This window comes from Guillardia theta (genome assembly GCF_000315625.1).
Source record: "Guillardia theta CCMP2712 unplaced genomic scaffold GUITHscaffold_47, whole genome shotgun sequence".
Taxonomy (NCBI): domain Eukaryota; class Cryptophyceae; order Pyrenomonadales; family Geminigeraceae; genus Guillardia; species Guillardia theta.
This window is the reverse complement of record NW_005434627.1, coordinates 580,917-592,829: the sequence shown is the minus strand read 5'-3', so window position 1 is coordinate 592,829 and position 11,913 is coordinate 580,917. Positions and strand designations below refer to the sequence as shown.

The window sequence follows — 11,913 nt, the reverse complement described above, 5'->3', positions numbered from 1 at the left end:
CACCTTCTTTGGCGGTAGGTTCCTCTTGGGGGGGAGGTTCACTGTCATTCCCGCGTTTGGGATCAGATCAATGATCGCTAATCCCTGCTTCAGGCATAGCTGCCTGTAGATCTCACATATGTCACCTGTGCTCGAATCGTTGAGCATCAGGAGTTGGGCCACCTCAGCTAGGATTCCAACTCTGCCCATGTTCTCCTTCTTTGGCCGCATCTTGAACGAGATCGGTGGGTTGGCTGCTGGGTTCACTGCTAGAATCCTCCTGCCTGCCACCTTGAAGGTACCTTCTCCTTTCCAGAGTTTCTCAGCCGCCTCATTGCGGACAAATGTGATCACTGCTGGGATCTCCGCTGCCTGCACAAGGTCAGGCTTCAAGGGAGCCTTGAAGATCAGGCTCCTGCTGTCTTGCGTCTGATCGACGATCAAGCCTTGCTCTTCAAGCTTGAGGCATAAGTTTTCCACCTGTCTGGAAAAGTATGCAGGGATCCCAAGTACCTTCATGGTAATCGTCTGCACACTTGTGCCCTGGTCATCATATGATCTGGCCTCCATCTGCCTTTGTCTGTCAGCTTGGAACTCTGACAGGTACCACTGCCTGACATCGTCACCCCACTGCCTGAGCCCTTTCGGATTCTCCAGTGACGAGGGTTCAGCAAAGCTGCATGTCTGACTGATGGCTTCGGCTAAGGCTTCCAAGGATATTTCTTTGGCTTTCAGAGCTTTGCTCGTCCTGCTTTTGGGGTTCTGCCTTGCGAATTCATCCAGTCTCCGCATCAGTTCGGCTGATGACGGCATCGTGGCAGCTTCCGTCTGCCTCTTGAGGTAGCTGGAGGTACGGTACTGCACGATCTCGTCAGGGTTCACAATAGATATTGGCCACATGTTTCGAAGCATTCTCGATGGTTTCCCGAGCTTCCTGCGTTCCTGGCGACTCTTGCTCTACCACGCAGGGACCCCGCTGATCTGCATGCCTCAGATCCGCTGATCTGCATGCCTCAGATCTAAACCCTAAACCCTTCTTTCGAGGAGATCTTGACGATGTGCTCAGCCGCTGACTCCTTCCAGCTCGCCACGATCCGTCTCAGTCCTCGAATTGTCATGCCCATAGAGAGATCCTCCCCGTCGCAGATCTGTTCAGCTTCCTCTCTGGTGAACCTTCCCTTCTGTGCTTTACTCTTGACCAGTACCTCATAGGTCACTCTTCGTGGTACTGCTCCTGGCGCGTCGGGCAAGAAGTCCAACCTAATTGGATGCTGTCTCGTTACCCTGGTGATTGCACTAACCTGAGTAGTGAACCATTTGAGGATTTTTTCATCTTCCGACATCAGTCCGAGGTGTATGCTTCCTCCATTCCTGTCGTCTCCCTCAAACATCCGTAGCGTGGTGCTCAGGACGTCCGTCGAAGAGCATCTCGCAATCCAATCGATCTCTCTTCCAAGTGCGTTTGTTGGGCTGACCTTGAGGTCTCCTCTTCGTCTTGACCTCTAGCTGCATGCCCGCTTCCGGCTGCACCTCCAACACAGCTATTCCTTGTTGCAGCAGGTGTTGACGATAGATCTCCGTAATCCCAGCTGAGTTCATGCCATGATTCATCTTGAGGAGGTGAGAGAACTCAGCTAGGGCCCCCGCCTTGCCAGAGTGCTTATCCTTCTGTGGCCTTATCTTGAAGGAACAAGGATGCTTCGAATGCGCGTTCACCGCGCGGATCATCTTTCCGTCGATCCTGAAGTTCGTCTGTCCTTTCCACAGCAGTTCTGCTGCGTCGTTCAATTGGAGTGTTGCCACGACTGGGATTTCATCCACTGTCGGAATCAAATCTTTCTTGATCGGGGCTCTCCACGAGATGCATTTCTTGCCCTGCTCCTCGTGCACCAAGAGTCCTTGATCCTTCAACTTCTCACACAGTACCTCAACTTGTTTTATGTACTGGGTAGGAACTCCGAGGATAGCCATGGTAATCAGTTTACCACTCTCGGGGGACGCTCCTGAAGCATCGATGCAGGCACTCTTGTCTAGTACCTCCTGTTTGTCTGCGTTCCATGCAGAGACATACCACGACTGTCCTTCTTCCCCCCATTCTTTGATGGCATCCTCCTGGCTCCTGACTTCAGCATGTTTGCAGGTCTGTCGAATGGCTTCGGCTAAGGCGTTCATCGAGACTTCCTTGGACTGCAAGGCTCTGCCTGTCCTGCTCTGAGGGTACTGCCTGACGAAGTGTTCCAATCTTCGGATCAGCTCTCCTAGCGAAGGTGCTGAAGGTGTCGTGTCCTTGTTTAGGAACTGGGAAACTCGGACACGAGCAATCTGTTTCCTTTCCTCTTTGGATAGATACCACATGATCAAACAACCGTTTCTGCACAGAAAAATATCCTGTTCAGCACCCTAGCTCGCAGGGATCCCCTCAAACTGCAGGGGAGGAGAGCATGTCTGTTACTCCAGCGGCCTGTCTGTTACTCCAGCGGCCTCCTAAACCCTAAACCCTAAACCCTAAACCAGCTTGTAAAGGACAAGACGCAGCTTGTAAAGGACAAGACGCAGCTTGTAGAGTACCAGCAGCTGCTTGTAGACAGGGAGAAGCGGCTTGTAGAGGACAAGAAGCGGCTTGAGGGGCTTATTCCACGTCCTGTGCAACTTCGAGACAGCTTGTCAAGACCTGAAGGTGAAACAGAATTGAATGTGGCTATCATGGGTACTAAGAGGACTGATGCTAGTTGGCATGCTAAGTTTCTTGAAAGAGCTCTGGACTACCGCACGCGCAGGAAAGGGCTTGGTGGCTAATGAATACGTCAGCTTCTCCACATGCTTGGGAGGCTATGAGACACTTGGAAACAAGCTCTTCATACGAGCGTGCTACTTGAAGATGAGGGAGTTGATTGCCAATGATTTCAAGTTGGACCCAGAGACGCTAAAGGGCAAGGACTCCACTCAAGGATGCCATCAAGTAATCCTCACAGGTACTCCAGGGATCGGGAAGTCCTGCTTCGCATACTTCTTACTTCTTCAGCTCCTCCGGCCTGGTGAGGAAGTAGTGTATCAGATAGGGAGTGAATATTGGTACTTTGATGGAGAAGCATGGAGCCTGCTCATGGATGGATCCGTAGCGCAACGCTTTCTTCAAACGTTTAGGCACTGGTATATCTGTGATCTGTTGAAAAAGCAGGGGAACTATTCGATATCACGAACCGCGAAGACAATCATAATCTCTTCACCGAAGTATGGGATGTTCAAGGCCATTGTGAATGCTGGATCGGCGAAGAGATATTTCTTGCCGTTGTGGTCAGACGAGGAGATGTCACTCTTCATCAAGATGCAATCGGAGCGTGGTATGGACCCTGACGAAGTACAGAAGATCGTAGAGGATTGGGGCAATGTGCCGAGAAACATCGTCGTGAAACCTTTAGAGACACTTGGGCAGGCTGTTGGAGGAATAGATTCAGTGATATCACTCAAGAACAAGATGGATGCAGCAGTGAATGACGACCTTGGAATGCCATCGAAACTGATTCACCTTTCCCCCAGCACTGACTTCAGATCCTTTACCGCTCGAATATGCTCGACGAAGGAACCTGCCAGGAAATAAGGAACCTCCTAAACCCTAAACCCTAAACCCTAAACCCTAACATCATCTTAGTACTTTGACCTTCAGTTAGTCAGCTGCAGGTGTAGCTTTTGAACACGTTGCGCATGAGGTGCTGAAGGGAGGAGGAATGTACCATCTGCAAAGGCTGGATAAAGCACCAAGATGTCCATGGGTCAGAAAAGCTGAAGTTGAAGGAATCGCAACCGTACATTGAATTTGCGTCATCAATCGGAGACTTGGAGGAGTGGGTGATCATGCCGGATGCATACTGTAAGCCAAAGGCATCGAACTTTCCTTGCATGGATGCGATGTTATTGTCTGCTAGCGGGGTTCTCTACATGTTCCAGATGACACGGGCGGGGAAACATCCTATCAAAGTGGACTCATTACTCAACATCTTGAACGCTCTGCGAGCCAAGAACAAGTTTGAGAGGCAATTATTTGTGTTCGTTGTACCTTCAGGGCATGAGGAAATGCCCTGCTGGGGACGAGATCAAGGCTTCACATCTCAGGGAGTGAAGGCAAGCCAGGAGCAGGAGAGTCAAATCAGGGGAGTCACTCAGTATATCATGATGCTTTCGAAGGAGGATGCGATGCGGAGGCCAAAGGGATGGATGACTGTCACTCCGCCACGTACGTAGTCAATCGCAAGAGCAGCGCCAAGGGAGTAGTTGGAACCTGGGAGGACGCGACAGAAGAAGAGAAGTTTTTGCACGTAGAGAGTCGCCTTGCAAGGTTGTGCATCCAAGACTTTAGAATCGTCAGGATTCCTGTGGGCGATCATTTCGAAATATACAAAGTTGCCAGAGCCCAGCAATCTTTGCGTTTGAGATGAGGACCTTCGTCGCGATGCTGTAGAAGCTTGCTAGAATAGATAAACGACACACGTGGCCATCATGACTCTATCTCCTACGAGCCTACTGAGCCTGACAGCGCCTTCCGCAGTGCGATGACTCGACGCTATCCAATAGACTCTTCCACTGACGAACCGTGCTAGCAACTCGCAGATGGAAGTTTGTTTTGCGATGATGGTGTGAGTTGCTGCCGTGACCTCCTGCTTTCATCTCACGTCACTGATTACTCTATGAATCAACTTCGCACATGGTGGTTCCCCTACACAGCGAGATGCTCCGGTCTATTCGGGACTTCTCTGAAGCCTAGCAGGATGTTCAATTCAACATTTACATGCGGCGAGATAATATCCGAGCTCTTCAACATCTGGTGCATATCTCCACACCTTTCCAAACCTCCTACCTCAGTTGCCACTGCTTTCAAAGCCCCGCCGTTTCTCTTCGACTCTCTTTCTCTCATTCTTCCGCATCGATATCAATCCTTTGTCGCCTCATACTTGTCAATCTCCACAGCCTTGTAGTGCTCCATGTGCTAATACAGGTTCACTTCGGTACAGGCTGCCTCAAGAGCAAAGTAAGGCAATGACACTTAGATAGGAGCCGCCTGCGGCGGATAGGGCGCCCACCTCGTAAGCCTTGGAGGATTTGGGCAAGTCAAGCATGGCAGGGAGACGATATGCGTCATTTCTTTGGGTGCTGATATTGACCCGCTTGGACGCCAGATCATGGAAAGCTTCCCTGTACTGATCACCCTCCAACGATCTCCTGCCTGGATCTTTGAGTATGTCCAAGATTGATTGGGCATGACGCCACATTTACGGCGGCGCTTCAAAGGTCTGCTCTCCTTCTCCGGTGCTGGTTTGTCGCATCTGCCGCAATGGTTTACCTCGCCTGCCTGGGCCACCACAGACGCACAGACGTGATGGAAGAGCTGCTTGCGCTTGCACCATGGGACATGATACACGCCGATGCAAACAAGCAAGACCGGATCATTCGTCAAGTGTGGCTGCTTCGAGAAGATGACCGTAACTGGGAAACGTCATCTGTTCTGAAAACGTTTCGGTAAGAGCGATGCCTAGGATGTGTGTATGCCGGGACGTTGCCTGCTGCCAGTGATGACTGATGCAGGATGACATGCTTCTTGTGATGAGGGATGCTCTCTATAGACCCCACAAGCCCGCCTCATCGTCGAATACTCGGAAACGGAGAAGGCAGCGGAATCCGCTACTCAACCACGCAAGCGACGGCATGACGTAAAACTCTTGTTATCAAGCAATGGGTACCACGTGGTAGTATTCTTTTGTACCAGTGGAGTAGATCAAAACTTTTTATTGACTGAAAAAGAAGGGTAAACCGGAGCAAACAAAGGAGGACGAGGATAAAGCCTACAAACCCGCCTCAATAGGGGGCTTATGGGCTGACCTAACCTTGACCTTGACCTTAGCCTCTCGGTACAAATGCTTTAGTTAATAAATGGGCTAAGCACATCCTAAGGTCAGCCATGTGCTTAGCAATTAGTGGCTAAGAATATGAACGACCTCAACGATTGGCTTAGCATAGGGTCCCAACCGTTGCGATCTCCCGGTACCCATTTGAAGCCCTTCCTTCCCCGTTCCCTTCCATCATGCTCACGCCTGCCGTGACTCTGCTCGCCCCTGCCTTCCATCCTCCCTCTCTTCCCGCGCAGTCAACAACCTTGAAAGCTTGTAGTGTGGTAGATCATGTTCCTCGTCTCACAGTATGCATATCAAGTTTTGATCTGTTTATGTACAATGCAAATTTGAATAAACAGGCTGAGCAAATTCACGGTTGTGCAACGCGTCTTACGCAAAACTCAAGGATATCGGAGAGCTTCCATGTACTTTACATCAATTGCTATGTTGTCATTTGATCTCTGACAAGTGCATCTATCTTCACTTGATGAAGATTTCAAGCACACAACACGTTATCAGCCAGTGAACTTTTGTATTTGAATGAGGTGAAAAGTGATTGAAGATGTGCCTTCAAAGATGGGATGTCCTGCAGATGAAGCTAAATTGGAGACAAACTTGGCATGAATCAAGCAATGCTTGGCTGGTGCAAGCCTCTAGGCTATCTGTTTGAAAGTCGAATGCCTGTGCTTGTCATGCTTGAACCATCTGTACAGTGCTATCTGTATCCAAGGCATCATGGAACCTGGAAGGAAAGATCCCTTACTGCATGCTCTCCATCCTTAGTCAGTATTCATGCCGCTAACAAATGAGGAAACACAACCATCATGGACATCTTGGTGCTTTGCCGACATCGCATGCAGCGCAATTGCCATTCACGATATGTCGAACAGTTCCAAGAAAGAGATAAAAACAAAACTTAAAACTCTAAAACTGAAGGTCAAAGTACTAAATATCAGTCAATTTTTAGGTTCTTTCTACCCTGCTTTCAAGCTATCTTGCATCCGTTCATGACAGCATTTCTCCTAAAACGGACGTCGGATTCAAATCAGCACGAAGGTCAAGGTCAAGGTTAGGTCAACCCATAAGCCCCCTAATAAAATACTAGGAAAACTTTAGTTGCACTCTCTAAAATAAGAGATGTATTGCCCCTACAATCCATGAAGTACCCGCTTGGACCGGGTCCTCCTACCCCAAAAGTACCCCACTAGCTACATTATGAAAAAGAGGATACGTGTCCTTGAAAGGCCAGAGTGACAGGAGGCTGCCGCCCTTGCCGTGCATCGTAGCTGACGATCGCAAGTATGTTGTTTGCCCATGATGATATCCTCGAACGCATGTTTGGGTCTGATACTGTGATGTAGGGGCATCTCACATTGCGTTAGTTGTGTCCACGGGAGGGAAGTATGAAGACGCCCAGGGCGAACGAACTCTCTCAAGACCGCGACAACCAAGGTGAGACCTATCGATTTTGTACCAGTGTCGATCCCCCCCGTGCTGCGATGGCTGAGTGCGAGGCTCAATTTCTATATGGGAAGCTGACCTTGCGCGCTGCCTCCCAGGGCCTGAAAAGAAGAGACAAGATGTGAAGCAAGCTTCAACCCCTCGTTCCAAGACGGGTTCTGAGGAGATCCTCAATTCCGGCATCTCTGCTGAAGCTCAGGACTCTAGGACTCAGAGGTCTCCATGGATGAATGAAATGGAGGGTGTACACACAGGGATGGAGGGAGTGCAATCAGAAATGGAGGGAGAACAACAAGAGAGGCGGAATGAAGAGATCCGAGATGTACAAGGAGAGATCAAAGATGTACAAGGAGGGATCGGAGATGTACAAGGAAAGATCGGAGATGTACAAGGAAAGATCGGAGATGTACAAGGAAAGATCGAAGGTGTACAAGGAGAGATCAAAGATGTACAAGGAAAGATCGAAGGTGTACAAGGAGAGATCAAAGATGTACAAGGAAAGATCGAAGGTGTACAAGGAAAGATCGAGGGTGTACAAGGAGAGATCAAAGATGTACAAAAAGAGATTACAGATCTGTTGAAAAGGATGCAAGGTCAAAATGACCCAACGCAGGAGGAGATCCTCAAGCAGCTTATAAAAAGGGAGACGCAGCTTGTAGAGGACAAGACGCAGCTTGTAAAGGACAAGACGCAGCTTGTAGAGTACCAGCAGCTGCTTGTAGAGGACAAGACGCGGCTTGTAGAGGACAAGAAGCGGCTTGAGGGGCTTATTCCACGTCCTGTGCAACTTCGAGACAGCTTGTCAAGACCTGAAGGTGAAACAGAATTGAATGTGGCTATCATGGGTACTAAGAGGACTGATGCTAGTTGGCATGCTAAGTTTCTTGAAAGAGCTCTGGACTACCGCACGCGCAGGAAAGGGCTTGGTGGCTAATGAATACGTCAGCTTCTCCACATGCTTGGGAGGCTATGAGACACTTGGAAACAAGCTCTTCATACGAGCGTGCTACTTGAAGATGAGGGAGTTGATTGCCAATGATTTCAAGTTGGACCCAGAGACGCTAAAGGGCAAGGACACCACTCAAGGATGCCATCAAGTAATCCTCACAGGTACTCCAGGGATCGGGAAGTCCTGCTTCGCATACTTCTTACTTCTTCAGCTCCTCCGGCCTGGTGAGGAAGTAGTGTATCAGATAGGGAGTGAATATTGGTACTTTGATGGAGAAGCATGGAGCCTGCTCATGGATGGATCCGTAGCGCAACGCTTTCTTCAAACGTTTAGGCACTGGTATATCTGTGATCTGTTGAAAAAGCAGGGGAACTATTCGATATCACGAACCGCGAAGACAATCATAATCTCTTCACCGAAGTATGGGATGTTCAAGGCCATTGTGAATGCTGGATCGGCGAAGAGATATTTCTTGCCGTTGTGGTCAGACGAGGAGATGTCACTCTTCATCAAGATGCAATCGGAGCGTGGTATGGACCCTGACGAAGTACAGAAGATCGTAGAGGATTGGGGCAATGTGCCGAGAAACATCGTCGTGAAACCTTTAGAGACACTTGGGCAGGCTGTTGGAGGAATAGATTCAGTGACATCACTCAAGAACAAGATGGATGCAGCAGTGAATGACGACCTTGGAATGCCATCGAAACTGATTCACCTTTCCCCCAGCACTGACTTCAGATCCTTTACCGCTCGAATATGCTCGACGAAGGCCGAGAAGATGATATTTGAGACCCTTGTGAAAAGGGATTGGGATCATGTTGTCGACTTTGCTTTTTCGAGTCCTACTTATGGCTATCAGTCAGCTGCAGGTGTAGCTTTTGAACACGTTGCGCATGAGGTGCTGAAGGGAGGAGGAATGTACCATCTGCAAAGGCTGGATAAGGATACGGGCGATGGAAACGGGTCAGAAAAGCTGAAGTTGAAGGAATCGCAACCGTACATTGAATTTGCGTCATCAATCGGAGACTTGGAGGAGTGGGTGATCATGCCGGATGCATACTGTAAGCCAAAGGCATCGAACTTTCCTTGCATGGATGCGATGTTATTGTCTGCTAGCGGGGTTCTCTACATGTTCCAGATGACACGGGCGGGGAAACATCCTATCAAAGTGGACTCATTACTCAACATCTTGAACGCTCTGCGAGCCAAGAACAAGTTTGAGAGGCAATTATTTGTGTTCGTTGTACCTTCAGGGCATGAGGAAATGCCCTGCTGGGGACGAGATCAAGGCTTCACATCTCAGGGAGTGAAGGCAAGCCAGGAGCAGGAGAGTCAAATCAGGGGAGTCACTCAGTATATCATGATGCTTTCGAAGGAGGATGCGATGCGGATGACTGTCACTCCGCCACGTACGTAGTCAATCGCAAGAGCAGCGCCAAGGGAGTAGTTGGAACCTGGGAGGACGCGACAGAAGAAGAGAAGTTTTTGCACGTAGAGAGTCGCCTTGCAAGGTTGTGCATCCAAGACTTTAGAATCGTCAGGATTCCTGTGGGCGATCATTTCGAAATATACAAAGTTGCCAGAGCCCAGCAATCTTTGCGTTTGAGATGAGGACCTTCGTCGCGATGCCGTAGAAGCTTGCTAGAATAGATAAACGACACACGTGGCCATCATGACTCTATCTCCTACGAGCCTACTGAGCCTGACAGCGCCTTCCGCAGTGCGATGACTCGACGCTATCCAATAGACTTTTCCACTGACGAACCGTGCTAGCAACTCGCAGATGGAAGTTTGTTTTGCGATGATGGTGTGAGTTGCTGCCGTGACCTCCTGCTTTCATCTCACGTCACTGATTACTCTATGAATCAACTTCGCACATGGTGGTTCCCCTACACAGCGAGATGCTCCGGTCTATTCGGGACTTCTCTGAAGCCTAGCAGGATGTTCAATTCAACATTTACATGCGGCGAGATAATATCCGAGCTCTTCAACATCTGGTGCATATCTCCACACCTTTCCAAACCTCCTACCTCAGTTGCCACTGCTTTCAAAGCCCCGCCGTTTCTCTTCGACTCTCTTTCTCTCATTCTTCCGCATCGATATCAATCCTTTGTCGCCTCATACTTGTCAATCTCCACAGCCTTGTAGTGCTCCATGTGCTAATACAGGTTCACTTCGGTACAGGCTGCCTCAAGAGCAAAGTAAGGCAATGACACTTAGATAGGAGCCGCCTGCGGCGGATAGGGCGCCCACCTCGTAAGCCTTGGAGGATTTGGGCAAGTCAAGCATGGCAGGGAGACGATATGCGTCATTTCTTTGGGTGCTGATATTGACCCGCTTGGACGCCAGATCATGGAAAGCTTCCCTGTACTGATCACCCTCCAACGATCTCCTGCCTGGATCTTTGAGTATGTCCAAGATTGATTGGGCATGACGCCACATTTACGGCGGCGCTTCAAAGGTCTGCTCTCCTTCTCCGGTGCTGGTTTGTCGCATCTGCCGCAATGGTTTACCTCGCCTGCCTGGGCCACCACAGACGCACAGACGTGATGGAAGAGCTGCTTGCGCTTGCACCATGGGACATGATACACGCCGATGCAAACAAGCAAGACCGGATCATTCGTCAAGTGTGGCTGCTTCGAGAAGATGACCGTAACTGGGAAACGTCATCTGTTCTGAAAACGTTTCGGTAAGAGCGATGCCTAGGATGTGTGTATGCCGGGACGTTGCCTGCTGCCAGTGATGACTGATGCAGGATGACATGCTTCTTGTGATGAGGGATGCTCTCTATAGACCCCACAAGCCCGCCTCATCGTCGAATACTCGGAAACGGAGAAGGCAGCGGAATCCGCTACTCAACCACGCAAGCGACGGCATGACGTAAAACTCTTGTTATCAAGCAATGGGTACCACGTGGTAGTATTCTTTTGTACCAGTGGAGTAGATCAAAACTTTTTATTGACTGAAAAAGAAGGGTAAACCGGAGCAAACAAAGGAGGACGAGGATAAAGCCTACAAACCCGCCTCAATAGGGGGCTTATGGGCTGACCTAACCTTGACCTTGACCTTAGCCTCTCGGTACAAATGCTTTAGTTAATAAATGGGCTAAGCACATCCTACAGCCATGTGCTTAGCAATTAGTGGCTAAGAATATGAACGACCTCAACGATTGGCTTAGCATAGGGTCCCAACCGTTGCGATCTCCCGGTACCCATTTGAAGCCCTTCCTTCCCCGTTCCCTTCCATCATGCTCACGCCTGCCGTGACTCTGCTCGCCCCTGCCTTCCATCCTCCCTCTCTTCCCGCGCAGTCAACAACCTTGAAAGCTTGTAGTGTGGTAGATCATGTTCCTCGTCTCACAGTATGCATATCAAGTTTTGATCTGTTTATGTACAATGCAAATTTGAATAAACAGGCTGAGCAAATTCACGGTTGTGCAACGCGTCTTACGCAAAACTCAAGGATATCGGAGAGCTTCCATGTACTTTACATCAATTGCTATGTTGTCATTTGATCTCTGACAAGTGCATCTATCTTCACTTGATGAAGATTTCAAGCACACAACACGTTATCAGCCAGTGAACTTTTGTATTTGAACCAGGGCTGACTGCCGCTGGAAGCACACGGGCACCACCCCCTCTT

General features: G+C 49.5%; 5 protein-coding genes across 5 annotated transcripts; 3 read left to right on the top strand and 2 right to left on the bottom strand.

Annotated features, from left to right (window-relative positions):
* Positions 1 to 67: 67 nt before the first annotated feature.
* GUITHDRAFT_110787 (hypothetical protein) lies at positions 68 to 891 on the bottom strand (the record flags this gene model as incomplete). The annotated part of the gene is made up of 2 exons (XM_005830292.1): positions 68 to 84; positions 126 to 891. 2 exons carry the CDS (start codon positions 889 to 891, stop codon positions 68 to 70), a joined length of 783 nt encoding a protein of 260 aa, XP_005830349.1.
* Positions 892 to 1,317: 426 nt separating this feature from the next.
* On the bottom strand, positions 1,318 to 2,067 carry GUITHDRAFT_153341 (hypothetical protein; the record flags this gene model as incomplete). Its single annotated transcript, XM_005830291.1, has 1 exon — positions 1,318 to 2,067. A coding segment is annotated over exon 1 (496 nt), but the record flags the coding sequence as incomplete, so codon positions are not given.
* Positions 2,068 to 2,713: 646 nt separating this feature from the next.
* On the top strand, positions 2,714 to 3,577 carry GUITHDRAFT_110785 (hypothetical protein; the record flags this gene model as incomplete). The annotated part of the gene is made up of 1 exon (XM_005830290.1): positions 2,714 to 3,577. The coding sequence occupies one exon, from the start codon at positions 2,714 to 2,716 to the stop codon at positions 3,575 to 3,577; it is 864 nt and encodes a 287-aa protein (XP_005830347.1).
* A 68-nt stretch (positions 3,578 to 3,645) lies between these two features.
* On the top strand, positions 3,646 to 4,470 carry GUITHDRAFT_153340 (hypothetical protein; the record flags this gene model as incomplete). The annotated part of the gene is given in 2 exon segments (XM_005830289.1): positions 3,646 to 3,730; positions 3,742 to 4,470. A coding segment is annotated over 1 exon segment (477 nt), but the record flags the coding sequence as incomplete, so codon positions are not given.
* A 2,655-nt stretch (positions 4,471 to 7,125) lies between these two features.
* Positions 7,126 to 8,135, top strand: GUITHDRAFT_153339 (hypothetical protein; the record flags this gene model as incomplete). Its single annotated transcript, XM_005830288.1, has 4 exons — positions 7,126 to 7,160; positions 7,223 to 7,313; positions 7,421 to 7,998; positions 8,121 to 8,135. Exons 2-4 carry the CDS (start codon positions 7,265 to 7,267, stop codon positions 8,133 to 8,135), a joined length of 642 nt encoding a protein of 213 aa, XP_005830345.1. The 5' UTR covers positions 7,126 to 7,160; positions 7,223 to 7,264.
* Between the last annotated feature and the right edge of the window lie 3,778 nt (positions 8,136 to 11,913).